Here is a 25,530-nt window from a genome sequence, read left to right as displayed (position 1 = left end):
ACTTTAAATTTCTAGTAGCTTAACTGAGGAGAGTAAGCTTATTTGTCTACTTCAATTCGACTGGGAGGTGACTTCCTAAATTAATAATATTGTCAATGAAGATCAAGAAACTAAAATTCAGTCAGAGCTGAAAGTAAAATATTAACCCATTTGGTTTTGTCCAAAGATTAAACTCACAATGACCAGAAAAAAAAAAAAAAAAAAAAAAAACGAGGAAAACTCAGAACTGTAGTGCAAAACATTGAAGACGATCTTTATTGTTCACAGTTAAACACAAGCCACTGCTTTACGAACTTCCTTTTTTGCCATTTTGTCCCAGATTCTCCAGCTCCGGTGAGAGTCCTGATTTCTTCCTTCAGTTTGTGCTGATTGTACCTTCTGTCTTGGTTTCTTCTGTCTTGGTTTGCTGTAGATACTATGGTTGGCATTTAAAGTGGATTGTTGAACATGCTTTAGATAGCGAGGCAGAAGGAAAAAACAGCAGGAGTTCCCGGTGGACAACAGGATTTAGATGGACTTCCACAGCCAGAGTTTACTTCTAATACTTCCAAAAGGGGAACAGGTTACTCCATGTTTATCAGACCTGCAGAAAGGAAAACCCATCGGACAGAATATGTCTGTTTTCAAGCGTAGTGAACAAGTTGAGAAACAACACTTATGTTTAGAGATGACTGAGGTCAGCCAGAATGCAAATATATTGCTTGGCACTTTCAAAATAATCGTATTGAACTGAATGTTGTGATAAAACCTGGGTCGTGCAACCCTGTCAGGTCTGATTCAATTTTAGTTCATGTACCCCAAAATTAAAAAAAAAAAAAAAAAAAAAAAAAAAAGGGGGGGGGGGCAGGGGGTGTAGAAAATGTAGCATTTATAAAAATTCATAAAAATGTTACCAGTTTCCAAATCTCATTCACTCACTTTCCTTTTTTGTGGAAATAATTTTTGTGTGTCCGCAGCACCTACACTTAAACATTTGGATGCAAAACCAATTTTCCTTTTAACAAAAACGTAAAGGTTTGTCGGAAATGTTCTGCTTAAACACAGGAACAATAAAGTGTGGGTTCAAAATGTCACTAGAACAAACCAAAAACTCAAGCGAACTTATATTCGAACTTTGATTAGAAGTGATAACTGATGAAAAATAAACAGTGTTTTCTTTTTTTTAGAATTGCTACCATTTAAATAGGAAAAAAAGAAAATGTTTCAAACAAAAACAAGAAGAAAAAAAAAAGTGAGTAAGCTGTCAGTTTACCCAAAATTCAGGTTTTCTGACTTGTGCCTTCAGTTACAGTCAAAGAGACAGTTTCTGCCTTCTCAGCTTATGCAATAGTGATGAGTGGAATTTTGCTCACAGCTTTTAGACATGATCTCTAAATATTTCAACAACAAACCGTCTGTTACTGTGGATAGCCACACCACCACAATAGAAAGTAGCTCCAATTTAGGTGAACTGACTTTCTAAAAAGTAAATAGTCAAGGTGTCCTGTGTAGGGAGCTTCATGATTCTTTATCACTGTTATCAGCTTCCTGTCAGTGAAGCTTTCAGCACCTTTGTTTTGTCAAGCGTAGCGTGCTCACTGGTAACATGCTGACATTGCTTGTATCACATTATCAAAATTCTTCAGGGAAATAAAGCATTATGAAAAAAAACACAAACAAAAAAACCCCCCAAAATCAATCATAAGTAGAAGAACTTGGGGTGAAAATCCTGTTGTCCACCCAGAGTGACACTTAGGGAATGGGACAAATAACACTGAATTGCTGACATGTTCCTCTTGTCGATTTTGTAGCTCTTCTCCGTCATTAAATTTCAGTCTCCCTTCATACCGGCTCAGTCCTATGTCCCTAACTGTGCTCATGATGGGTCTCGTTATAGTCCATGATCTTAAGCTGCTGCTGCCGGGGGCGACTTGACCCTACCTGTACCCTCCCACCACCAGGCCCCGCCCCTGTCTTTCTGCAGAGACTTTCCTGCCTGGAAGCCCTCTGCTGCTTCGGCTCAGAGGCGGGCTCCTTGGTGGGCACAGTGAGAGGAGTAACAGGGGGAGGGGGAGGGGGAGGGATGGGCGAAGGTGCGGGGCTGACTGGGGCAATATAACTTGGGCTTATCGACTCCACGCACAGCTCAGTCTTCAGGCCGTGGGCGAGGCCAGCGAGGCGAGGAGGTGGCTGGTCCTCATCACACTGGCTCTCACTCTTGTTGCGGAACAGCTCACGTGCCCTCATGCCCAGGAAGCTCTTGGCACTGGGGTAGGAGCCCACGGTGAGTGGTGTGTCTGAGGCGGCCAGGGGAGTGAGCAGGCTGGCGTGGGGGCAGGACAGGGAGGGCTCCACCAGCAGGGGTGGGGCAAGTTCCTGACTGCCGTTGATGGAGTTTGCTGTTGACTTGGAAGAGTTGCTCGCCTTTGGTTGCCCTGGCGATAAAGTGCTGCCATTGCCATGAGGGGAGTCATGTGGTGGTCTGCTGTCTGTGTCCTCGTTGTTGTGAATGTTACTTGGTCCATCTGGCACGATGCCACTGTGGTGGGGAGAAAAAACATTATTTCAGAGTGGACCAAATAGCTGAAGTTCTTTTTTTTTTTTTTTAAATGAAAAGAAACAGTGAAACATACATTTTCCATTTTTTCCCTCCTCCAGGTTATTTATGAATAAATTAGACAACTGACATTTTTTTCCCCTTACAACTAAAGATTTGCAATGTTAAAAAGCCTATGAACCATCTATGATCCGCACAATAATAGAAGTTATCTATGAAATACTATGCTATCCATCCATTTGTGTCTGAACCAAAGTGTCAGACTCTAGTTTTCAGCTCTGCCGTTTTAGCACTAAAAAGAATATTATATAATTTGTAATGTACTAATAATACGATTTCACCAAACTGAGTGTTGGTGGATTTGCACACACTCTTACAGGTGCTTTATTATATGCCTTTAAAAAAAAAAAAAAAAAAAGCGCTGTCACACACTCACACGCTGATGGATGCATTAGAGGCAACTCAGGGCTCAGTGTATTACTCAAGGATACTTTGACATGCAGGTTGGAGGAAGCAAGGACTGAAACACTGACTTTACTTTTGCATGGCAAAAAGTAACATCACAACTCCACTCTGACCTGGAGTCACAAGGCATGTGTGGGTCATCTCTGCCCTCTGGTGGTGAGCAGGAGGTGGTGCTGGCTGGAGCCTCCATCTCTACTCTGCTGTAAAGCTGCAGGAGTTCAGTCTGCAGCAGCTGAGTGATTCTCCTCTGAGCCTGATACCTGCTGTCTGAGGCCTGCAGCTCAGCCCTTCAAAGAAAAGAGAGAAGACACTGGTTCAATGTAGGAAAAGACAAACATGGAGAGAGAACATGAGACCAAATTGTGGGGGGAGCCAAATGTTTTGTTTGTAGGAAAAATGATCTTGCCTACTTGCACAACTAGTTTATGATCCGTAATAAAGTAGCGATCCATCTTCTCACACAAAGATTACGACAAACGCTAATTTTCAAATTACACAATGCTGCTTTAAGTTATACAGAAAAGAGTTACATTAAATTCTCTTTTTGTTTGAATCCTGGTGCTCACTTTGCTTGACATTTTACGTCCTCGAGGAACTTCTTTTGCTCTGCAATAAGGTGTTCCTTCTTGGAGAGAAGCGTCTCCAGCTCGGCGACTCTCTGCTGCGCTGCCTCGAGTTTCTGACCCTGAACCAGCAGACTCTGCCGTAGAGTCTCCACCTCCTTTCCGTAAGACACCTGCAGCATCTGGGCCTCCTGGGTGGTGGGTCACAACACAAGAAAAATGCATGAAAATGGGAACAAAATACAGATTAACATTTTCTGCGAGCCTTACTACAAAGCTGTCATATTCTACAAGGTAAGTTATCTGCAAATTAGCAGTAAGTGGTACATAAGCACAGTCATGTCTTTGTTTCAAAGCATTATGATTAGCTGACTGCCTGTGACTTCATTCACCAGAGTTCATATTGCCATGAAGTTGAAAATGCTTCACTGGGAGAGTTTTGTTTCACACCCAACAAACCCAATTAGTGTCCATTTTCACTTCAGTACGTCATCTCTGCTGTTCCCTGCAAACACACACATACCTTTGTGTTATTGGCGTCTGCGTGCTGTAATTCCTGCATGGACAGCTTATGTGCCTCCCCGAGGAGCAGCAGCTGCTTGTTCAGGAAGCTCATTTGCTGCTGGGTGCTCTCGCTGTTGCTCAGCTGAAGGACAAATGAGACAAACAATGATGATGGAGGGCAAATTAGCAATTATGCTACAAATACCCTGTTCGAAAGAATTTGAGAAAAGCAGTCCTTAATGATCTGACTCTGATAAACGTCCAATGAGTTGCGGCAAAAAGTCATGTGATATTTCAGTACACAGAGAAATCCAAAAGATTTCAACTTTGTTTAAATGTGTCACACTTTACAGCCATTCTGTGAAATCGTCCTAAGAAATTACTTCCCAGGTCGTGATATTAAACCATATGGCCATGGTCTTGAAGAATATCTTGACTGCCTAATAAGTGAGAAATTTAAGGAATAATTCAGAATATGGTGAGGCATCTTTTGCCTCTGCCAACTTGTACTTAACCTGAATATCGTGAACAAGGACCTTATATATGACCCTATGGATGCTGTCTGATCTGAAATGAATAGACGCCTCCCTGCTCATCAGGATTTCGGTTCAGTCTGGGTCAGAGGAGGGAAACAGACTTCAGACCAATCCCAGGAGCCAGAAAAAACACTCAGACCCCCTGTGTCGCTGACGCAAAAATAAAGAGGGTGAGACAATATCTCCAAGGCAACGAGCCCTGGGACAATCTGCATGTTTTTTTGGAGCTCCCCAAGTCTGACCCAGCTGTCTGCAAGCCTGCTCATGGTACTGCACAGTTTTTCCATTTACAGGAGAAGCAAGCACATAGAAAAATAGAGTAAAAACACAACCTGACTGTGTTAGGAAGTTAGTGATGTCTCACCAGTGGTCATATAGGTCTGTTGGCAAAGACACGTTAATGTCCCTGAAGTTGAGAACTTGCTCTGACAGAGAATGATTAGATATGATATAAGGATATCAGAGCTTGACTTAAAAAAAAAAAACCAGGTCAGGCACACATACCACTGGATTGGAACTTCCTATAGCAAAAGGTATAGGAAGTCTTAATATGAAAGGCAATCAAAGACTGTGGGGGGTGCACCTGCAGCAGCTTTAAGTGCAGCTGCTACTTTTAGATTCCTCACCACAGGCTTGAAGCTGGCTTAGAAAGTTAACCACTTCTCTCTCCAACTGACTCAACTTTCATTTCAACCCGTGGTGACTTCTACCGCTCAGATACCAGACAGCAATTTTTGAGTCAAGGAATCAGTTTTCAATCTGGTAAGGAGCACAATGTCTTCGACCTTCTCATGTTGGTGCACTGAGAATTTGTCTCCCAAGGTTAACCTGCGAGTCCTGCTGCCTAAAGACAAGCATCCAGTTTTTAACTACCTGAACCTTTGTACAGATGCACAACCCTGAACTAAAACCAAATTTAAATTTTGCAAGTCTTACAGAAGGAGTTACAGTGTGCTGTAATCACACCACGTACAGCATAGAGACACCTTCCTTTTTTCTATAACAAGTGGCAAAGCCACCAATCATCCACCAGGTGGAGGTTATCGCACTAGTAATGTAGCTACAAAGGTAGAATGTCAAACTATCAAAACACCAACAAAAGCCGAAGTTCTGACTGTGGTTTGAAATGATCTCACACTCTGTACTTCTTTACCTTGATAGTCATCTGATTCAGGAGGTGACCAGTGTGACAAACTTTGTTGTTGGCCCTTTGAAGCTCAGCTTCCAGTTCATCCATCTTCTTCTGATACTCCTGCAGCTTGCTCTGAACATGCAGGACAGATTTAGATGAATACCAAACTCTAATGTATACCGTATAGAAATGTTAGCACATCATAATATAAGAGTGAACGTGCATGTGTACCTGGAGCTCCTGGTTCTTGGTGTAGTAGTCGTCTCGACCCTGCTGCAGCTGTCTGATCTGACTGTGCAGCCTGGTCACCACCGTCTCCCGGTCCTCCCACAGCTGCCTGTATCGCTGCTGCTCCACTTGCAAGCTCTCCCTTAGAGATAGGATGTCCACACTCTGCAGGTTCAGCTGGTCCTTCTACACGCGCACACACACACACACACGCACACACACACACACACACACACACACACACACACACACACACACACACACGATAAGCACAGAATTTTCTGAACCAGAAACTCAGATTGAACTGTTTTTGAATGATTTACAAAAATACTGGCACACGTCTCAATACAACCTCCTAGTAGACACACCAATGGTAACATATGTCGCCTGGTTCTCAAGTTAATGCATTCAGAAGAAACTTTACTCTGACCCTAACATCAAGGTCACGGAGCTTCGAACTCCAAGATTGCTATTAGATGCACTTGTGGTATCAATTTGAAGTTCCTACATTGCCTCGTTTTCAAGTTACCAAATTCACAAACTCTGGTGTCCATGCTGCCCTGCTGCTTGCCTGGTGGAGTGGGCAGAGGGGTAAAAAGTTATTCTTTTGGTTGATTGCGACATGGATGTAATCAAACACATTTGATTACTGGAGGCAAAACAGCCTTTGTGACTTCTTTGTAACTGTTATTTGTTGGAAACTAATCTGTGTGCAAACAAAACTTCGGTTACAGTTTCATTGGTATGTATGCAGATGACCCTCAGCTGATTAGACAGCTGGTATTATGAAATGCCCGAATGCCTCAGTGATTACTGAATGTCTCTGAAGAATTTAGATGAGCTTTGTCCCTTTTTTTATCGTTCCAAATGAAAATAAGCTATTGAATCAGTGCACATCTAGTGTATAAGATAGCTACATCACCTTTTGTACATTTTCAACACTGTTTGAAAGTGTTCAATCTGTGATAATGAGCACTTGCAAACTTGCCATGGCGTTGTTCTGCTCCTCTAGTGCGGTGGCATTGATGATGCGTCGGAGGAGGCGTCGGTTGCGGACGGCGTGTTGCTCCCTCTTGTAGCGCTCGTACAACAGCTGGTTGTGCAGCAGGAGCAGCTGGCTGCGCAGCGTGTGAAGCTCATCCAGCGGAGCTGAGCCTGAGGAAGCCCAGGTAATAATAATGTAATTAACACACACACACACGACTAATTAGTGGAGTTAATTATTATTAGAGTGTGAAACACAAGATGAGCACAGGTAATGGTTTAGGTATAAAATTATATTCTATAATCTATTGCTTTTCCTAACTTTGCTAATCACTCACACGCAGTGGTATAAAGAGCACTTAAAATAGCAAACACCTTTTACAAATGAGTTCAGGTGTGCAGTTTAGTAAGAAAATGTGAATTTTTTTTCTTATTTTCAAATCAAGATTGGCATTTGTTTACATCATGATAACAGAACAAACATTTGATCACTAAAGGCTGAAGTTCAACAATTAAACAAGCAAAAGTAACTAGTACTATGGTCTGGTTGGCAGTTTGACGAATAACCTGATGTCATTACCAGTTATTTACATCATAAATATTATATACATTATGAATATTTAAAATTATGTCAAATAATAATAAAAATCTAGGAAATGCCCAGTCTAACTTTGAATACACGGCTTTGCTTATCAAAAAATGATAGACTAATTTAGTGAGTATGTGCTGGAAAGTTTGATCCAGGATCTTTACAGTCATCCAAGGGCTCCATGCCCATCAGCCACAAGTGAAGAGTGAAGTTTTGTTTTAGATGTAATTTGAAAGACGTGACTCCTATCAGTCAGCCAAGGGAGATTATCAGATTCCAGAGTTGTAATTATAGGTTGGCAGAGTTTTATTTGTTTTTCCTTTTTATGAACTGCAGCTGGAGAAAATTTGATTTGTGCGCTTAAGCATAAACAAAGGCAGAGAAGACATCTTACATCTCATTTCAAAATACTGCAAATGTCTTAAGACCTCACGGCCAAACTTAGTCATGCATATTATTTATATACTGCTCCATCTGCAGTGTTGATAATGGCTTCTTTCATCTGTGTACAATGGTGTTCTGAGTGTTGTGAAGGATTTACCTCCAAAGTGTGTCCAGTCAGCTGACTTACTTGGCAAAGGTAATCTGTTAAAGAAGATTTTTTTATTTTTTTTTTTTTTTGGGGGGGGGGGGGGGGAACAAAAACAAAACAGGTCAGTAACATGAGCAGTTTTTGTCGTATTGTACTCTTAATCTGCCCTTTTTGCATTCTAAAAAACAAAACAAAGCCATGTAGTCACCGGTAAAAGCAAATGTTAGCACAGGTTAATGGCCTTTGCACACCGGATGCAAATAAAGCGATCTGACCAATCAGACCACTGTATTGGACAGCAAGTGTGCTTTAGCTCAAAAAGTGCACTTGTGCTAAATATACAATAATACAGAAATGACTCATTTTTTGTGATGAAAGTCAGTGTCAGAGGAAGCATCTGGATGCACCTCCTATCTTTCTAGCAGAACATTCAGTATTTTTGCAAACCAGATCACGCCAGACTCTAAGAGCCTACTCTGTGGGCTCAGTCTTGGGACTTATGTTCTGCTGAAGTGACAAGACACAACAGCTGGCTTGGCTTTGTCCAACAGTATCAAAATCTACCTAGCAGAGTCTAGAATTCACTAAATGTCAAGATATATCAAGACTGTTTATAAGAGCTATAATTATGCTCCTACAATTTTCCCATACGTTGTCCATATTTCCTCCCCTTACAGGTGACCACATCGCAGTAAAAATGGCATGCTTGTAACTTGTCTTATTTCTCTCTCTGCCTTGATTTTGACATGTGTGTGTGCCAACTTCATTCTCTCCACCTGCCTGTATTAACACAGATAAAATCTAAATATGGCAGTAGCAAGCAACTAAAATTGAATGCAGTCTAAATGATCTGTGCTTAGTCCTGGCTTTGCTGACACCGCTTGTGCTGTTGTATTATTGGCACTGTGGACAAGCCAGCTGTGTGTGTGTGTGAGTGTGTGAGAGAGAGAAAGAAAAGAAGGGGGAGGTGGATTTCAAACAATGTCATGCTTGTTCAAACCGGGTGTTTTCCTTTGGAACTGCGGTAATAGACTGGAAACAACCCAGAAACACTCTGAACATTGAAAAGCACATCAAAACAGACTCATGAGGTTCTTCAGTGTGATCAAGATGAGTGGCTGACTCACAACAAAGAAGTTAAAGAATGAATACCTAAACCACCGCAACATACATGTGTTACTTCAGTATTTTCATACTGAAAGTTGATATTTAATAACTTAAATTTTCTTTGAAACTGTATCCATCTAGCAGAGTTTGTATCACACTCACTAAAGCTAATCAGGAAAGGCACAGAGCTTTTCTGTGCAACTAAAACTACAACTGAAAATACAGTTTCGGTGCATCTAACCTCATGGCATGTGTTTCATGCCATTCAACAATGTTGAAAAAAAGGTTTCTGCATGCTTTTCAAAAGTTAATTTAAGATGTTTGACAGCAGAACACAGTAATAACTTGAGCAATGCACACTGATTATCTATTAAAACTAAATGTCTTCACACATTCTGATTTAGGAATCATCAACTTGAAAATGACACAAATGTTGTGGATTATGCAAAGGAGCCACAAACCCTCTTCTAAATACTTAATAATGTTGTGGGTGTTTCATTACGCCCAACATAACCAGCTTGCGGTCCACGTGGCACTGATGATGAGGTAACAGTGGAAATGAAAGACTCCACTGGCACCCTTTTTTTCTAAACAATTTGAACCTTATATTGGACTCAACTGGATAAAATTTATTTTTTAAGTTTAATTTTTTTCCAAAACATTTAGAAATCACCTAACAATTGGAACCTCGTGTCCTTGCTACTTGCATTTCCCATCTGTCACCTTCTAATTGTCATTTCACCTCTTCTAAACAGCCTGTAATAGAAAACAATGCCGACTACATGTAGTAATGCATGTCTGATATGGTCAAAGTATTAGGACATTTAAAATTTATGATCTCTCACAAGTACTTAAGACTTTTAAAATATTTTATGGCTTAAAAATCAATTTAAATACTGGAAAGAGCTGAGCGGATCCTGTAGGAGTTGGAGATAAGAAATACTCAAATACAGGGACTTGACTTTTTACTCAAGGGGCTAATCTGATAGATTACTGGCTGCTGCGTTTGTAATAGCATTGTGAGGAAACTAGATGCAGTTGCTGCCATTACACATGACATTTTTAGAAGAAATATTTTTGGCAAATCAAACCATTTCTGGTCTGACTATAGCACATCAGAGGCTGGGTCATGACCAATTCTAGTCTTTTCATGCACAACAGAACATTTTAAACTATTAAAATACACTGTTGCTAATGTTTCCAAATAAGCTACAATCTATAGAATCTGTAGTGTTCGCAGAAGCTGTAGCAGCTGAGTCTACACAGGATGTGTGCAGGCACAGGATGGAGTGCAGGTCACCTGTGTTTTAGACCACAATCACTGTAGATATGAGTGTTAAAATGATGTAGACTTAAAAGTCTCTCACCTCTTGAGAACTTTGTCGTGGGCGTCACTTCCCTGCTGAACAAGGCGATCCAGCACCTCCAGTGGTGAAGCAGACACTACCCCTTCCTCCTCTCCATCCTCCAACCCCTCTTCCCGCTGCAAAAGTCTCTCCATGGTGACCTTGTGCGCCACCTCTGACGTCTTCTGGTGCACAAAGAGTGAAGCTGCCCTCGGCAAGGCCAGATCAAAAAATGACTCATAGGGAACCGGGGCTGGCGTCTTGCTGCACGGACTCGGGGAGAACATCCCAAACTTAGTCACTTCATCATCCGGGACAGAGGGGCTTTGGTGCAGGTGGTGCTCAATAGGAGTAAAACATGTGTGAAAGGAGCATGACTGCTCCAGGCCAACAGCTGAATTCCTTCCTTCTCCTGCTCCCGCTCCTCTTTCACTGCCAACAGTGCTGCTACACACGGTGTTCTCCGCTTTATCTGGTGTTGATACAGCATGATGGGTGTCCCGGACGGTGCCTCCAGGCTGGGTGCTGGAGCGGGTCTTGTCTCGTGTCTGACAGCCAGTCAGCGTTTCAGTGGTGTGATAGAAAGGGGAGTCAAAGCCCCTGACACCCGACAGCTCCAGCTTTTCTTCAGTGAGCTTCCATAGCTCCTCTGTGATGGCAGCTGCAGTAGATGGAGACAATGACATTCAGAATATACATGCAGGTTTAAATATTTCTGCAATCACAAAACTAGCGCCCAATTTTTTTTTGTATTTTTTTTTTTATTATTTAAGAAGGAATGGATGTTTACATCTAAGCACCTAGCTTTAGAAACAGAGCTTGTGCCATTTGGCAGATGCTTCTGTTAAAAGTGGTGTTCGCAGCACTGCAGGTGCATTTATTTTTATTATAAGTGGCTCAAGTGGGATTTAAACCAGTAACTATGCAGAGAAAGCTCAACATACAGGGAAATAAACAGATGTGTTGGCATCCTGGATGTTTAGTTCATGAGCTGAGAATTGTCCAACTTAACTGGGGGAATCTGTTTATCAGAATGTTGATTTAATTAAAAACAGACCATCCTACTGACTCATTGTTCTTATATATGTGTTATCCAATTTTATTAAGGTGTCTGTTCTGAAAAATCAAATTACTTTGCTTTAAAGAATGCAACTAGTTTAAGGGAAAATCTATTGGGCTAGGAAGTACAGTTTCCTTAACTTTCCTTTCATTTCTTTTTGAGAGGCAGCGTAGGCCATCTCTAGTCGTATGACAACTGGGATAGGCTCTTGTCAAACATGGTTGTGGTAGTGTGATAGCCTGGGGCTGCTTTGCTGCTTCAGGACTTAGACACTGTAATTAATGGAACCATGAATTCTGCTCTCTACCAGAATATCCTGAACGAGAACGTTGGACATCAGTTCACACCCTGAAGCTCAAGCTGGGGTGTGAAGCTGGATGATGATCCAAAACACACCAGAAAGCCTACCTCTGAATGGCTTTTACAAAAAAAGGCAGCAAAACAAGGGTTTTGGAGAGGCCTAGTCAAAATCTGGACTTGAATCTGATTAAGGTCATGCCAAAGCATCTCAAACAGGCCTTAAGAGAAAGGTGGGCCTCTCCAGTGATGTGAAACTTACTACAAATGCTCGACTGCAATTCTTACTGCCAGGGTGGCAAAACCACTTATTACGTTAAACAATTTAAAAACTGAATTTTACATTTACTTTTTTTTTCCTTTTTGTCTAATATAAAAATGTAATGAGTTGAAACACTTAAGGGTGACAAATATGAAGAAAAAAAAAAAACCAAACAAACCAAGAACTCTGCAGGTGTAATATTAAAGAGAAAAGGAGCAGACTGCTACATTAAGAGCCTCTCAGGATTATCAATATGGCTTTGATGGCTCCAGTGATTGCCAGTAGCAACCACTAAACAGAAAAGCCATATGACATTGAGAATTTTCAAATGTAGGTCTTGTGCCAGAATCACCAGTTCATACAGCTCTTTTGATGAATATGTGCCTGTGAATGCTGCTCAGATCCAATGTTTGAATAAAAAATGGCTAGCATGAATTTATTCAACATCTTGCTAGCATTTTGTGTGCATTTATAATTCAATAAGAGGAATGAGAGCAGCAGGTAGTCTGCCTTTAACACCATGTGAATAACTTGGGGAAACTATAGACTTCTTTTTTGTTAACCTCAAAATAAATATTTTTTTAATAGTACAGCAACATTTTCTTGGGTTGACTTTAGTCCTTGTGGCTTGAATTTGCTGACAATGTACATAAATGTGTTTCTGCAAGAAAGAAACTCACCCTCTTCCTTCTCTTTTTCTTTCTCTGTTCTCAGCTGCAGCTCCAACTCCTGTTTCTTCATGAAAACTGAAAGCTCTGTCAGAGTCATGGAGATGTTCTCTGCAGCCCCTGCATCTGATGACGAAAAACATGCCACATGTTTGCATATGGTATCAAAAAATGAAAGGGAAAAAAAAAGAAGAAATACTTTTACCCTAAACTTGAGAAATTAACTATTAAACCTCTATAAATAGTAAAGCAGAAATCAAACACATTTTAGGTCATTTCAAGTAGAAGTGTGCACTTCACTCAGATTACAAATGTTTATGCTGTTGTAAAATATCCAACATTTTAAAATTAGGCAGAACGGAGTCTTGCCCAGGAGGGGTGGACCATCAGATCAAATTACAGTTGTGAGTTAACTGCTTCATCTGGAGCTCCATCTGAAATGTATTTCAGTCAGACTGGTTTTCTATTGGATCATTCTGGATCTAATCCAAAAAGTGATGGCCTGTGAAGACTACTGTAAAATGAATGATAATAAACCGTATCAATGACAGACATCACGTCTAACCTTTGCTTGTGGCCACTTCTGAACTCTTCTCAGGCTCTTTTACTGGGTCTTGTCTCACCAGTGTGGGCTTTGTGCCTTCCCCATGTCTCCGATCCTGAAAAGTCACACACAGTTAACAGTCTCATTAGAGACAGTTTCAGGACACATCGATGGTTTGTTCCAGCTCTTCTTTCCCAGTGTAATTCTAAAATACATTTTAAATAAAGTTATAATTTTTCCCTCATTAAACATAATTACTCAAATCATATTGCCTCCTGCTGTTTTCATGTAAGGCACATTGAATTGTTCAACATATTAGTCATATTTTTTTCAGATTCTTAAGTGATTAAAAAAAAAAATGAAAACATCATAGTGTAATGAATAATCACAATCTGCCCACTGCCAATGACCTTTTGTAATTCTATCATGCAAAGTGTTTGGCAGGATTTCTAAAATCTGCATCTTATGGACATTTTCAGGATAGCATTGAGAGAGCATACTTTTCTTGGTGGACTGGACTGTACTGTGTTGGCTGGTAAGGAGATTACAGGAAAGTCATCTGATAAGGTGGGAGGCGGAGAAGACGTGGCTGGGGTGCTGGAGGCAGGCGTTCCTTTTCCTCCTGCTCGGATCAAAAACAATCAGCAGTCACCAGAAAAGACACGACAAGACGTCACGTCAGAAAACGGTACGGTACGTACAGCATGATGTAGCCTGTACCTGATGTGCAGTGGAAGCGGGTGGGAAGATGTGAGGCACTGTGGGAGAGCTCCAAGTTGGGCGACATGCCCCTTGAGGAAGGGGGTGTAGTCATGCCACACAATGAGGAGGGGCTCCACAGAGGGTCTTTCCCACCACAGGAGGAATTTAATTCACAGGAGTTCTGCAAAGAAGAGAGTCATTATTACTGTAATATAATAAAATTTGGGAAACAAACTGGTCTATAGATGATATACTGTTGTAGCTTAGTAAACAAAATTATTAGATCATTCTCTGTCATATATGGTGATTTGGTGCCCTCTTGTTATAAACTATAAAGTGGGGACTAAAACTTCCTGATGCATTTCGTCGCCCACACAGAGAGGGACACAGACCACCTGTGTATCACAATCAGCTTTATGAAAGATTGGCAGTGCTACATTAACTGGGGGCAATTTAAAATTGCACTTCTGGAGGAAGCTTGACTATCCTCATTTTGCAGGACCATTCGCATGCCCATTTGCCTGGATACCTGAGTTGAGCTTCTCAAAAATTACAGGATATTTATTATTCTAGAATTTAAAATACATCTCAATTGGCTGGGGTTTCTTATTCTGTTAATGCATTGTAAGAATTAATTTACTGTCAGATGGTAGCTTGAATGAACTAGAAAACATTGAATAGTGGCTGAATAGTGGAACAGGTGGATGTGGGTGAAGCAAGCCAAGTAAAAAATGGCGGCTCTCACGTGTTTTCCAGATTATCCATCCGTCACAGTCGTGGGAGAGAAAAATTCTCAGACAGACCCCAGGGGGCAGAAAAACACCCAGACCCCTCCTTCATGCAGCTGGTCCGATAATAAAAAGGGAGACAGCATCTCCAAGGCAACAAACCCTTTCCAGCCCTTACGGAGTGGTGGCAGGATAAGCATAGGGGCATGAACCTGACTCTGCCCGCCAGCTGATTTTAGGGACTCAAAAACACTTTTTCTTTGCGTTTTTCAAAAACATGGAGGACAGCTATTGTTCTTTTTGAACTCATTCATAGGGCTTTCTGGACAAACAATTGCCTAACTCTGTCTGACAGGTGCTATATGGGGTGTAAACATGACCCTGTGTACAACAGCCAGCATCAAGCAGAAGCTTAACAACAACGTGCTCTGGCACTACCCTCTGATCATCAGTTACTGACAAACCCTGTGTCCTAAAGCAACAATTATGACAGATTTTGATCGAATTATGGATGATCTTACCTGCCGTCTGGAGGTCTGTGGGCTGCGGTACGAGGATTGTGTCCCTGAGAAGGGGGGCAAGGACAGGGGTGGGGGTAGAGGCTGTCGTGGAGTTGAAAATGGGGTTGAAGAAGTGCTTCCTGTTGTCAAGAAGACAAATGGTATGAACAAGCCACTAATGGATCCAGCCAGCAACTTTCAGTCTGTTCTTAGGACACCACTGTTCCAGTGCTCTTTAAAAGCTGCTCCAAGTAATGCTTCAAAGTAATACTTCAAATGATAAAATGTTCTAACCTGAGCTATGGTTCTTGATGCAGATGCAAAAATGCAACATGTCTATTATTATTCTTACTCGTATCAGTATTGTTTCATATGCAAAACTGACCATAGCTACTGTGGAGGTCTGGGTAGGGGCTGGAAGTGCAGTCCTGTGGTCGCAGGTGGATTTGGGGGTAAAAGTTCTCAGGCATGGTGGCATAGCCCTCCTCGCAGGAAGCCTCCTTGGGGTCTAGAGACACTTTGGCACATTCAATGACGATATCATGGATTTCATACTTTTTCCACCTACAGAAAAGCAGAGCAATGTTAGTCAAAGTCCTGCTGGAAATACAGAAAAATAAAATAAATAAAATTTGTCTTACCTGGTGGGGTCAAGCTCATGATCCTTGGTTCCCGTCACCAATTCTGGATGAATGCGAACGTGTTCAAGCATCGGCTGAAGGTTGGACACAAATTTAACATCCATCATCACTTTGCTTCCAACTCTAATGAAGAGCAACAGATCACTGCATCTGAAGTAATGCGCTTACCTTAACTACTTCCTCAAAGGTTTCCATGTTCTCCTTCATGCTGTAATGGGAGCGCAGGTAGGACACAAAATTGCAAGGGTACATGCCATAGAGACGGTGGAAGAGGGAATAGACGCTGGCGTGTAGGTGGATTAGGTAAACCTCTGAAACATGGCCTTAAAGTGGGGAAAAAAGGGTTAGAGAGACAAAAACCTAAGCTTGCTCAGCGCCTATAAAAACACCCCTTTACCTCCCACACAACTGGATCAAGACCCTTAAAAATGAACTAGAAAACATTCAAAAAGCCGACAACATATTTTTGAGACATGACAGGAAGTTCCTACCTGGATTTTTCAGGTTCCACGATGCCAAACGGCCAAAGATGTCAAAATACTCCCACAGGTGTTGTTTCCCAGCTTGAGGGATCATGGGCAGCAGAGTGATCAGCACCAGCACTCCAGTGATAAGCACAACTACATCTGTATCTGTCTGCCATGATATCAAGGTGAAAGTATTTAGGTTTAGGGCACACAAAAGACATTACATAGGACAATCAAAAATCTTAGGCTTAGCGTATTAGCATACAATTTGCTGACAAGCTCTAGTAGAGCTAAGGCAGATTTTGTGAGGTTTGGGGATGGGTATGTTGTAGCTATTAAAAATAATACAAGCCAAAGTACAATACAATAAATATAATACAATTCTTAGCCTATACTCTGTAAGTAATGTTGTGTTTAATGATGTTGTGTCTAATGGTTTTTAATGTAGACATTTAAATACTTGCTAGTAACAGCTCAAAGATGTGTGTATATGAACAAAACCCAGGTAAGTAACTGCTTTGAAAGCAGAAAACTAAACAATCTACTGCTTTGTGTGCTCACTAGAATTAAATCCATTCTAAAAGCTGCTTGGATGAAAAACATCTGATCCGCATCCATCCACACACGACTCGGTGCCTTTACAAGATTTCTTTGTTCATCGAGTCGTATCTGGGTCGTTACCTTTAGGCATTTGAGCAGTGAGAGTAGCAGAGGGTATCGAGCAATCTTGTGGATCCAGGACGGCTGCTTGCGGACTACATGGCCGAGCAGAGTGAGGGTGGGCAGCCGGCAGGCCTGTTTGGTCATACAGTCATTCATCTTATCTAGAAGGTGCTGTGACAGAAGGACATTAGGGTCAGGGTAGCAAACACAATCAGTACTCAGCACAGGCAGTTAGTCTCCTTTTTAAAGCATGTTGAAACTAATCTGTGACAATATAAGCTGCAACTTTATACAGGACCATAATGACCAATCAATACATAGAGTTTAATGTTTCTAGAAGCAGTGCTTTTTGTTTTGTTGGTTTTCTTTTTTTTTCCACCCACGTCACAGGTAAGCTACAACAAACAAACTCCACCTCACCTTATCATGTGGCTCTCTGACAGATGACAGGATATGCACAGCCTGGGCGGAGTTGGTTTCTAAATAGTAGTCCACCAGCGTGTTTAGCAGCATGGACCCACGTTCTTCAAGGAAAACAGGGAGGAGATTTTGAATAAATATGCAGTGAGGTAAGTTAAACCAGGTGATAAAGCAAGCATTATTAAAAGAATGAGATGCAATCGGCACAGAATGGCCAAGGTTATCAAAGTTCAGTGGTTTCCCCACACACAGATTTTACTTTTATGGGCTATTGATACCCAAGTACATTTTGTGATGTATTATTTTATCTGTCTGAAAAGATGATGCAATTGCTCAAGTAGCAGTATCACTGCTTACCAGCTAGCTTCCTTTCTCCTACTTCCTTACAGCCAGGTTGACTAGGCTATCTTTTTCATGGTCATATAGCCTTCAGCTGCCTCACAAACTCAACCTCCACGTTCCTGGCCTACAGCTAGCAATGGAAGTCCATATTCTAGTCTAATGGCCAATTTCTGCTTAAGCTGGTAATCTATCTTGCAAATTACACATTGAGTCGACATAGCCTGCTACGACTACAACTGGTGTTGAAGGTTACATCGCAGGGTTAAGAGGGGTTTCCGGTTATGACCTAAGTTAACCAAGGCTGCAGAGCAGAACAAGGACTACCATTGCTAGGTGCAACTTAAGAGAGTGGATCAGAGTTTGTGAACAGAATGAGAAACTCACTGAAGAAGCACAAGTATGCATATAATTTTTAATTATTTATTCTGTTAAGTTGTAGTGACATCACACACACAGGGAGAAAGAAAGCTGTGCCCAGAATAAACTGTGCTGACACATAACAAGCCAAGTGCCTACCAGTGCTGAGCTGCTCATTGATAAGGCCTCTGATCTCTTCTAGCTGGTGGAGGTCAGAGGTCTCCAAGAGTGGGAGGAGGTCCCCCACATTTGGCTGCTCCCTGGCCATGGTGGTGGCAGTGCTGGACGTGGAGGCAGCGTCTCTGTCACGGCGTCCGTCCCCACTTGCCTGGAGGACTCCTGGGACCCACCCACCAATACAGTCTCCAGGCACCTCTACAATGCACCAAGATCAAATCAAAAACATTTCCAAGAATGTGTTTAAGCTCTGATCCAGGATTACTGCTTGCGTGACAATATCAACGGTGTAATGGGAAGCAGGGTTTGCAGTAAAGAGAATTCTCTTAAATGGGGAGAGAGAAAAAAAGTTAACCCTAAATGAGTGGACTTCTCTTTTGTGATACCCACAAGAGCTCTGATTTGACTAACATAATGGCCTTGTCATCGTATCCTATCAGGTGAGGGAGGTGTGAATGACAGACAACGCAGCCATATTTCCATGTAATTTCAAGTTATAAGCAATGAATACAACGTCTCTGCTGTAAAGACACGCAGTGGTCCTTAAGTCTCTCAATCATCCCGCAGATGAGGCCAAATAAGGCCTTTAAGAGGGCCACATAAAGCAATATCAATTATTTTTCTGTTATTTCTGATCGTTTGCGAAACATAATTGTGTTCGTGCTGAGTTTATGAAGCCAAATTAACATGTTATCAAAAAGTGCAGCACCAGAAGGCATAGAGGAATCCTCTATTAGAGCTAGTCAGTCTAAAATTCCTCTAAGCAGGAAAAACCCTGACTTCACGATGCCTGCTTAGTACCCAATAAACTGGTGAGGATGGTGGAACATTCACCAGCCTTTCCTTCTGAAGTTCTAACTGGATGCTATTGTGTCAATGTTTTCACACAATGGCAGCCAGTTAGAAAGAAGATGGCTTAAAGGGAGGGTGTCCCTAAGGGAAAAGAATATAAAACCGTGGTTACAGTTGACGCGGTGCTCAGAGCTTATGCAAACTGTGATGTCAACATAGACCAGTAACCATTTATACTCAAGCCTGAGGCACACTGGACTCCTTACAGTCTTCTCCTAAACAACTAAAGAATCACCACGTCAGTGCTCACAAAAGAAAAAAGAAGAAACAGAGAAATTGTTGAGGTTTTCTACAGAATGCCCATGTGTTCTAACCTGGAAGCTCAGGCCATGCCAGAGTTCACCCCCAGGTTTAACACCACTTTTGAGGAGCCACCATTTTTAAGGGTCAAAGGCAAGAATATACTGCCAGTTCATGAGGATGAAGTAGTGGTAGCACCAAAGCCAGTATAAGATAAATAAGGACCACTCTGGGCTATGCATCATGGGTCCAAGAATAAAAGTATGGAGTCAGTATAAGAGATCCCTATTATATAAAATATCTGAAGAGATTAATAAGGTTGAATTAACAGTGTGATAACATTTTGAAAACTTGCATTTACTATAGTTTCAGAGCAATAATTTGGTAATAGTTTGAAAACGGCAAAAAGTGACACAAACAAACCAAACAGTTGATGATAAGATGTGGCTCAAAGAAATGACAGAGTTCATGTTATTTTTCAATTATATTAAACAAACCGACTGTTTTCCTCTGCAGACATTTTAACTTTGTCACCGCAGAGAATGCAGAGTTTTTACCATTAATCAAACGTCCAAGGAAGTCGTGACAATTTGACAATGGAGCCAATTCATAATGTTACTTAAACCCACGCTTTTTCCTACAGTGACAAGGCAAAAATCTGGAACAAGCCTATACATTTTGCTTTTTGAAGTAAGAAAATTAAATCTTTTCCGCAGGGAAGCACAAGCTCAGCAGGCTATAACCGTTTTTCCATCAAAGTCCTGAACCACACGCAGCTTTATTGACACAAACACACATAAACCACCTCACTTGTCAAACATACTGCGGGACAAATAAAAAAAAAAAAAAAAAAGGTCAGAGAACGGACTTGGAGCGGATTAAGCAGTGTCGATGGATCCAACTATGTGACCTGCTGCTAATCTGACCTCAAGAAGACAAGAGAATCCTTTCAAATCCTGCCTGTTTACTATCTGAGCTTTAAGTGAGAAGTTGTTTAATTTATATTGAGTATACACAAGTATGTGCTTTGAAAAAACAAAACAAAAAAAACTTAAATACAACGGGACCTAATGTGTTTACCATTTCAGGGGATAAGTCTGTTTATGTTGTCTGTTTAGGCTAGACGCTGAGTCAGCTGTTCGAAGTAAAGGAGGCCAAGGAATCCTCGCAAATCTCCATCTGAGAAACGGGCATTAATAATACTGATAGACAGGCCATTAGCATCAGGGTGTCTGCACCCAGCAGCTTCTTCCCCAAAAGGAATAATGAATCAGCACCAGAGATCTCATTCAAGCTCTTAAACCACAACCCCTAACAAGTTAGAAAATGATGAGACTCTTGTTTGTTTTTGGTAGCTCACAGGGTGTAAACTATCAGTGCAAAAATATTGAAGCTTTCAACATGGAGTCACATGCTATGAAACCCAAGATAACAGGAGCTTATCCGGAGAAAATAAATGAATCGATATCCAGTGTATTTCCACTGAAGTCATGTGTCACTTCCCCTCTGGATGGAAACGTGACAATATTAGTCGCTCCAGGATGCTCCCATTCAAAACAAATTTAAAAAAAAAAAAAACGAAAATGCACGATTAACATTTGCACATGTTCCCGTTTGTTCACTCACAGGACAAGTCACAGCCCAGTTTTCTTCTTTTTTTTCTAAATCAATTAACTGCTGAGTCACGGGGGTTGAGAATTGGGGTGTGGAAATGAAGTCTTGCAGGGACAGGTCAGTGGTGTAAACAAGAGTTAGCCTCAGTGTGATCTCAGGCAGCTTGGGAATGCTCAGGAGCACACAAAGAAGCTTTATGCAGCCCGAGCGCTTCCATGTACACACTGAAAATTACATTTGGCCGAGCGCGAGCTGTTAGCAGTAGCCTTCTCTTCTCCTGCGTGAATATTTAAAAGAAGAAGGACATTTGCCTTCTTTATAATGTGGCTATATGGTCCGTTTGAATAAGTTTTTAATCAGACACAGTTTGCAGAAGTTTACTGGACTGAGCAAAGATACAACTAACTTTCTATTCCTGAGCTATATAATGGGTGGAAAATAATGAAAAATGCCCCATCAAGTCTTCCCAGAGCTAAAATTGCTTCTTTTGTTTAACAAACAAACCATCCCACACCATATTAAATCTTACATGAACTTTTAAATCGGTGTACATCTATTCTTATCATTTTCTTACCATCTGGTATTTTTTTTTTAAATATAAATCATCCAAAAAAAAAACAGCAAAAATGTCTGTCACAATTTACAAGAGTCTGATGTTAAATGAGAAAACAGTATTATGTTTAATACAATGATTAATTACTATAAATGTAATAAATTGTGTTGGACTAATTGATTAAATAATGGTAGATAAAATAGAAAAGCAGCAGGTCACCACATGCAAATATGAAACTGAATGAACTGAAAAGACTCCACATTTAAAGTATTTATATGAAACACATGTGTGTGTGTGTGTGTGTGTGTGTGTGTGTGTGTGTGTGTATATATATATATATATATATATATATATATATATATATATATATATATATATATATATATATATATATATATATATTTAATTCAGACTTGTTGTGCACACCTACATAAACTGTCTTTAGGTAATGTTGTAAGAATGAGATCTGGATGTTGTACAACGTTATGCTTCCTTCAGAAGCTAAGGCTACACTTACTAATATACTGTGTTGGGGTAGGTGAGGGGTGCTGTCTGGGTAGTGTACATGTGAAGCCGAACACATGACACCCACTTGCTCGCTGCAAATTTACCAGACAATTATCAGCACCACTGGATGTCACACAGACTTTGTAACACTGTCAAATGTCCGCTTAGCTAAGCTGGACATTTCGGGGCAGAGTCTTGAGGAGTTTAGTGCTGCACAACTAATTAAAATTTAATTTCTTTCCTTCACAACAACATCCTGAAAGAAAGAAAACACCTCAAACACTTGAAAACAAACTCTAAACAGTTATGACTGGGTGGCTATCATTTCAAAATTCCCAGAACCAGAAATCCAAACAGGCAGTATGAGGCCATGTCGGTGGCTGGGAGCTTGTGGTAAACTGCATTAATCTGAAAACAGTCAGTATTCCCTGGAAATAGCTCGGACCTTTTCTCACCATGACAGAGGGAAGCCTTGGTGCCTAACTCTTAAGTGCTGGTGCACAGTATTCCCATTTTTTAAAATGAGTTATGTGCAAAAATAATAATAATAACAATAACAATAATAATGATGATAATTTGAATTAAATAAAAATTCTGCATAGATAACCAAACCAGGAAATTCTGCAAACCTGGCTTTAAGTATTACTGACATTAGTCACATCTATTTATTTTTTTCCATCCCATGCATGCTGCTGACCGGAAAAATGAAAAAGGTCAGCTGCATGCATGGGATGTGGTTCATTTTATATTGCCTGGGAAATAATGAGTATATCACACATTAATCTTATCTCCTGGGCACCAATCTGACCAGCTGTCTAAGGACATCTATCATCAGCTCAGCACAGTAGTTGCCATTTTCGTGTTGCTAATTCGTTGAGAGCTTATATTAAAAACAAATACCTACAGAGGACCAGTTCAACTTGGGACGCTGCCATTTCTGGAGAGACACAAAGCTTATGTCTTTACGCATTTATGTCAAGACTGTGAGCATGCACAGAAAGAATGCAGGTTAAATCACACATGGTCTAAAATATTTGTGAAAAGCTTTAAATACCCCTGTGAAACCCATTTATTCATGAACATGTTGTTAGGGTGGCTTACAAATGAAAATAAATGACTGAGATGAATAAACATGAATGGATTCTAAAGAAGTGTCACATATAAACATTTATCCCTTCAGGCAATGTGTTAGGTTAGTGTTTATATATAATGCAAAGGCCCAGCTACCAGTGCTGGAATTTTAACAGCTTAGCCAATGTGACAGGCAGAAATGAGAGCTCGAGGGGGTCAAAGTGTGAAACTAGTGACCCATTTCGTCTTTGGAGTGATTGAAAAAGCTGAGGCGTTGACAAGCCAGCAAAAAACAACAGGATATTAATGGCTGGTGTGACAATAGAAAAAAAAACTGCTGAGGTGAATTTGAGTAAACTGCTGGCTGTAAATGAGACGCTGCAGAAAGGAGCAGCAGATCTGTCACAGGGATGAATAGCGAAGCGTGAAAAAGCAAATAAAAATACACAAAGGCCGTAAAGACTGGAAAAATACTGACATGGAAGAGGAGGGCCGTGCAGAGCCAGGACAGGCCGAGATGTGGAGCTGAAAAGCAGCAGAGCTCCCCGCTGTATGTGGACTGACCAGAGGCTGCTGCTTGTCGTAAACAACTCGCAGGGAACAATGGGCAGGGTTGGGTTGACTTTATCCGATTATAAAACTATGCAGACGTCTCCTCTCTGGCAAACTGAGCACTGCTTTTGTAATACATAAACAACAAAAGCCAGATAAAACCAGAACGAAACGCTTAAAGCCTTAACATCTACCCATCACAGGTCTCCCCAAAAACAAGTCAGTCCCACCGCTGAGAGCTAACGTTAGCTGGGAGCTGCGACCCACACTCGGCGGAGAATTCACTCTGTCAGCCGCATTCAACCAGCTGAGAAACAAGCGAAACTAATCGCTTTCACCAAAACGTAACTTGTGCGTTGAAATTCGTAGTGAGAAAAACAGACGAGATGTAAAAAAAATCGGACCTGTTTACCTGTTAGAGTAGCTGCACTCCACAGGGCGCCGCCATCTTGAACAGCTCACAGCCCATCCCACCACAGTGTGCCTCCGCTGTCAGCCTGCATGCAAAAATAATCCCAGGCGTTGGAGCACTGCGCGTCATGACCGCAACTTTTACCACTCGAAATCAAATTACATCTAAAAAAAAAAAGGAGCTCCAAGTCTCTTGCTCGGCATACTTTACCGCTAGAATTAGCATTTACAGACGTTTATCGGAATGAATAAATAAATAAATATATGATGTATGTAAACATATATATTTATCTATATTTTCAAAGCTAAATAAAGCTTATAATATTTTTCAATCACCCAACTGGTGGAAGAATGAAGCCTGCATGCAGAGAGTGAAATTGTATATATTTTTATTATTATTAAATCAGGTGGCAGTAGTTGGTAGAAATATATGGAAGCTCATTCGTGCCATAAAAAGAAAACCAAAATTGATAAATAATTAAAAACATAAAAAATAAAAGATATAAAAAAACAGATAAATAAATAAATAAATACTGGTGAAAATCCACCATGAAATACAATTATTTTTCTTTAACCTGAATAATTAAGTCAAATGTATGAGGCAGGGTTTTTTTGTTTGTTTGTTTGTTTGTTTTTTTACTTTATACATTTAATTATATGCAAATACACATCAGGGCGGCCCAGTAATTGAACACATGCCTGCACACCACTGGTCAAAGCTACTCCACACAATCTAAAATCAAAATCAAATCAAATCACTTTTATTATCACATCACATGTGCAGGTACATTGGTACAGCACATGTGAGTGTAATTCTTGTGTGCGAGCTTCACAAGCAACAGAGTTGTGCAAAATACAATAATGTAAACAAGCAAAATACAAGAATGGCTACATCTGAAACTAATAAATATATGTACAATATATAATAGTATATGCATTTCTGGATGTGTATACTAAATGTTTTTCTACGTGTGTGTGTGTGTGTGTGTGTGTGTGTGTGTATACACATATTTTACAAATTAAATAGAATAAACAATAAATAAAATATATAAAAATATACAGAGTTGAGACATGTGCAAAACAGTGGCATTACTGTACAGTATGGAGTGCATAATGTTAAAGTTCCAGTAGTGAAGCTGAGGTGTCTATGACGTGTTCAGCAGTCTGATGGCCTGATGGAAAAAGCTGTCTCTCAGTCTGCTGGTACGGGACCGGATGCTGCAGAACCTCCTTCCTGATGGAAGCAGTCTGAACAGTTTATGGCTGGGGTGACTGGAGTCCTTGATGATCCTCCCCGCTTTCCTCAGGCACCGCTTCCTGTAGATGTCTTGGAGGGAGGGAAGCTCACCTCCAATTATCCGTTCAGAGCACCGCACTACT

The 25,530-nt window shown here is 40.8% G+C and overlaps 1 protein-coding gene across 1 annotated transcript; it reads right to left on the bottom strand.

The window, feature by feature from the left end:
* Positions 1-227: 227 nt before the first annotated feature.
* tsc1b (TSC complex subunit 1b) lies at positions 228-24,214 on the bottom strand. Its single transcript, XM_085463243.1, has 22 exons — positions 24,152-24,214; positions 18,333-18,548; positions 17,475-17,578; positions 17,073-17,225; positions 16,416-16,560; positions 16,093-16,247; positions 15,925-15,998; positions 15,669-15,847; positions 15,305-15,423; positions 14,074-14,236; positions 13,854-13,975; positions 13,375-13,468; positions 12,822-12,935; positions 10,544-11,183; positions 8,079-8,122; positions 6,953-7,119; positions 5,968-6,150; positions 5,758-5,868; positions 4,088-4,210; positions 3,568-3,755; positions 3,115-3,288; positions 228-2,518 (listed from the first exon to the last, which is right to left on the bottom strand). The coding sequence occupies exons 2-22, from the start codon at positions 18,439-18,441 to the stop codon at positions 1,846-1,848; spliced, it is 3,834 nt and encodes a 1,277-aa protein (XP_085319369.1). The 5' UTR covers positions 18,442-18,548; positions 24,152-24,214; the 3' UTR covers positions 228-1,845.
* Positions 24,215-25,530: the final 1,316 nt, after the last annotated feature.

Source organism: Copadichromis virginalis, linkage group LG7 (assembly GCF_057382275.1).
Source record: "Copadichromis virginalis isolate Kocher_CV1m ecotype Utaka linkage group LG7, C_Virginalis_male_GT1.1, whole genome shotgun sequence".
NCBI classification, from domain to species: Eukaryota; Metazoa; Chordata; class Actinopteri; order Cichliformes; family Cichlidae; genus Copadichromis; species Copadichromis virginalis.
Note: the sequence above shows the minus strand (reverse complement) of the source record. Positions and strands in the feature narration are given on the sequence as shown.

Coding starts and splice junctions, on each gene's coding strand:
- tsc1b (XM_085463243.1), bottom strand. CDS start 18,441: ATGGCCAGGGAGCAGCCAAATGTGGGGGACCTCCTCCCACTCTTGGAG. Junction 14,237..15,304: donor CACAGACCTCCAGACGGCAG/GTAAGATCATCC, acceptor TCTTCTTTGCAG/AACTCCTGTGAATTAAATTC. Junction 13,469..13,853: donor AGTCCAGTCCACCAAGAAAA/GTATGCTCTCTC, acceptor GTGACTTTTCAG/GATCGGAGACATGGGGAAGG.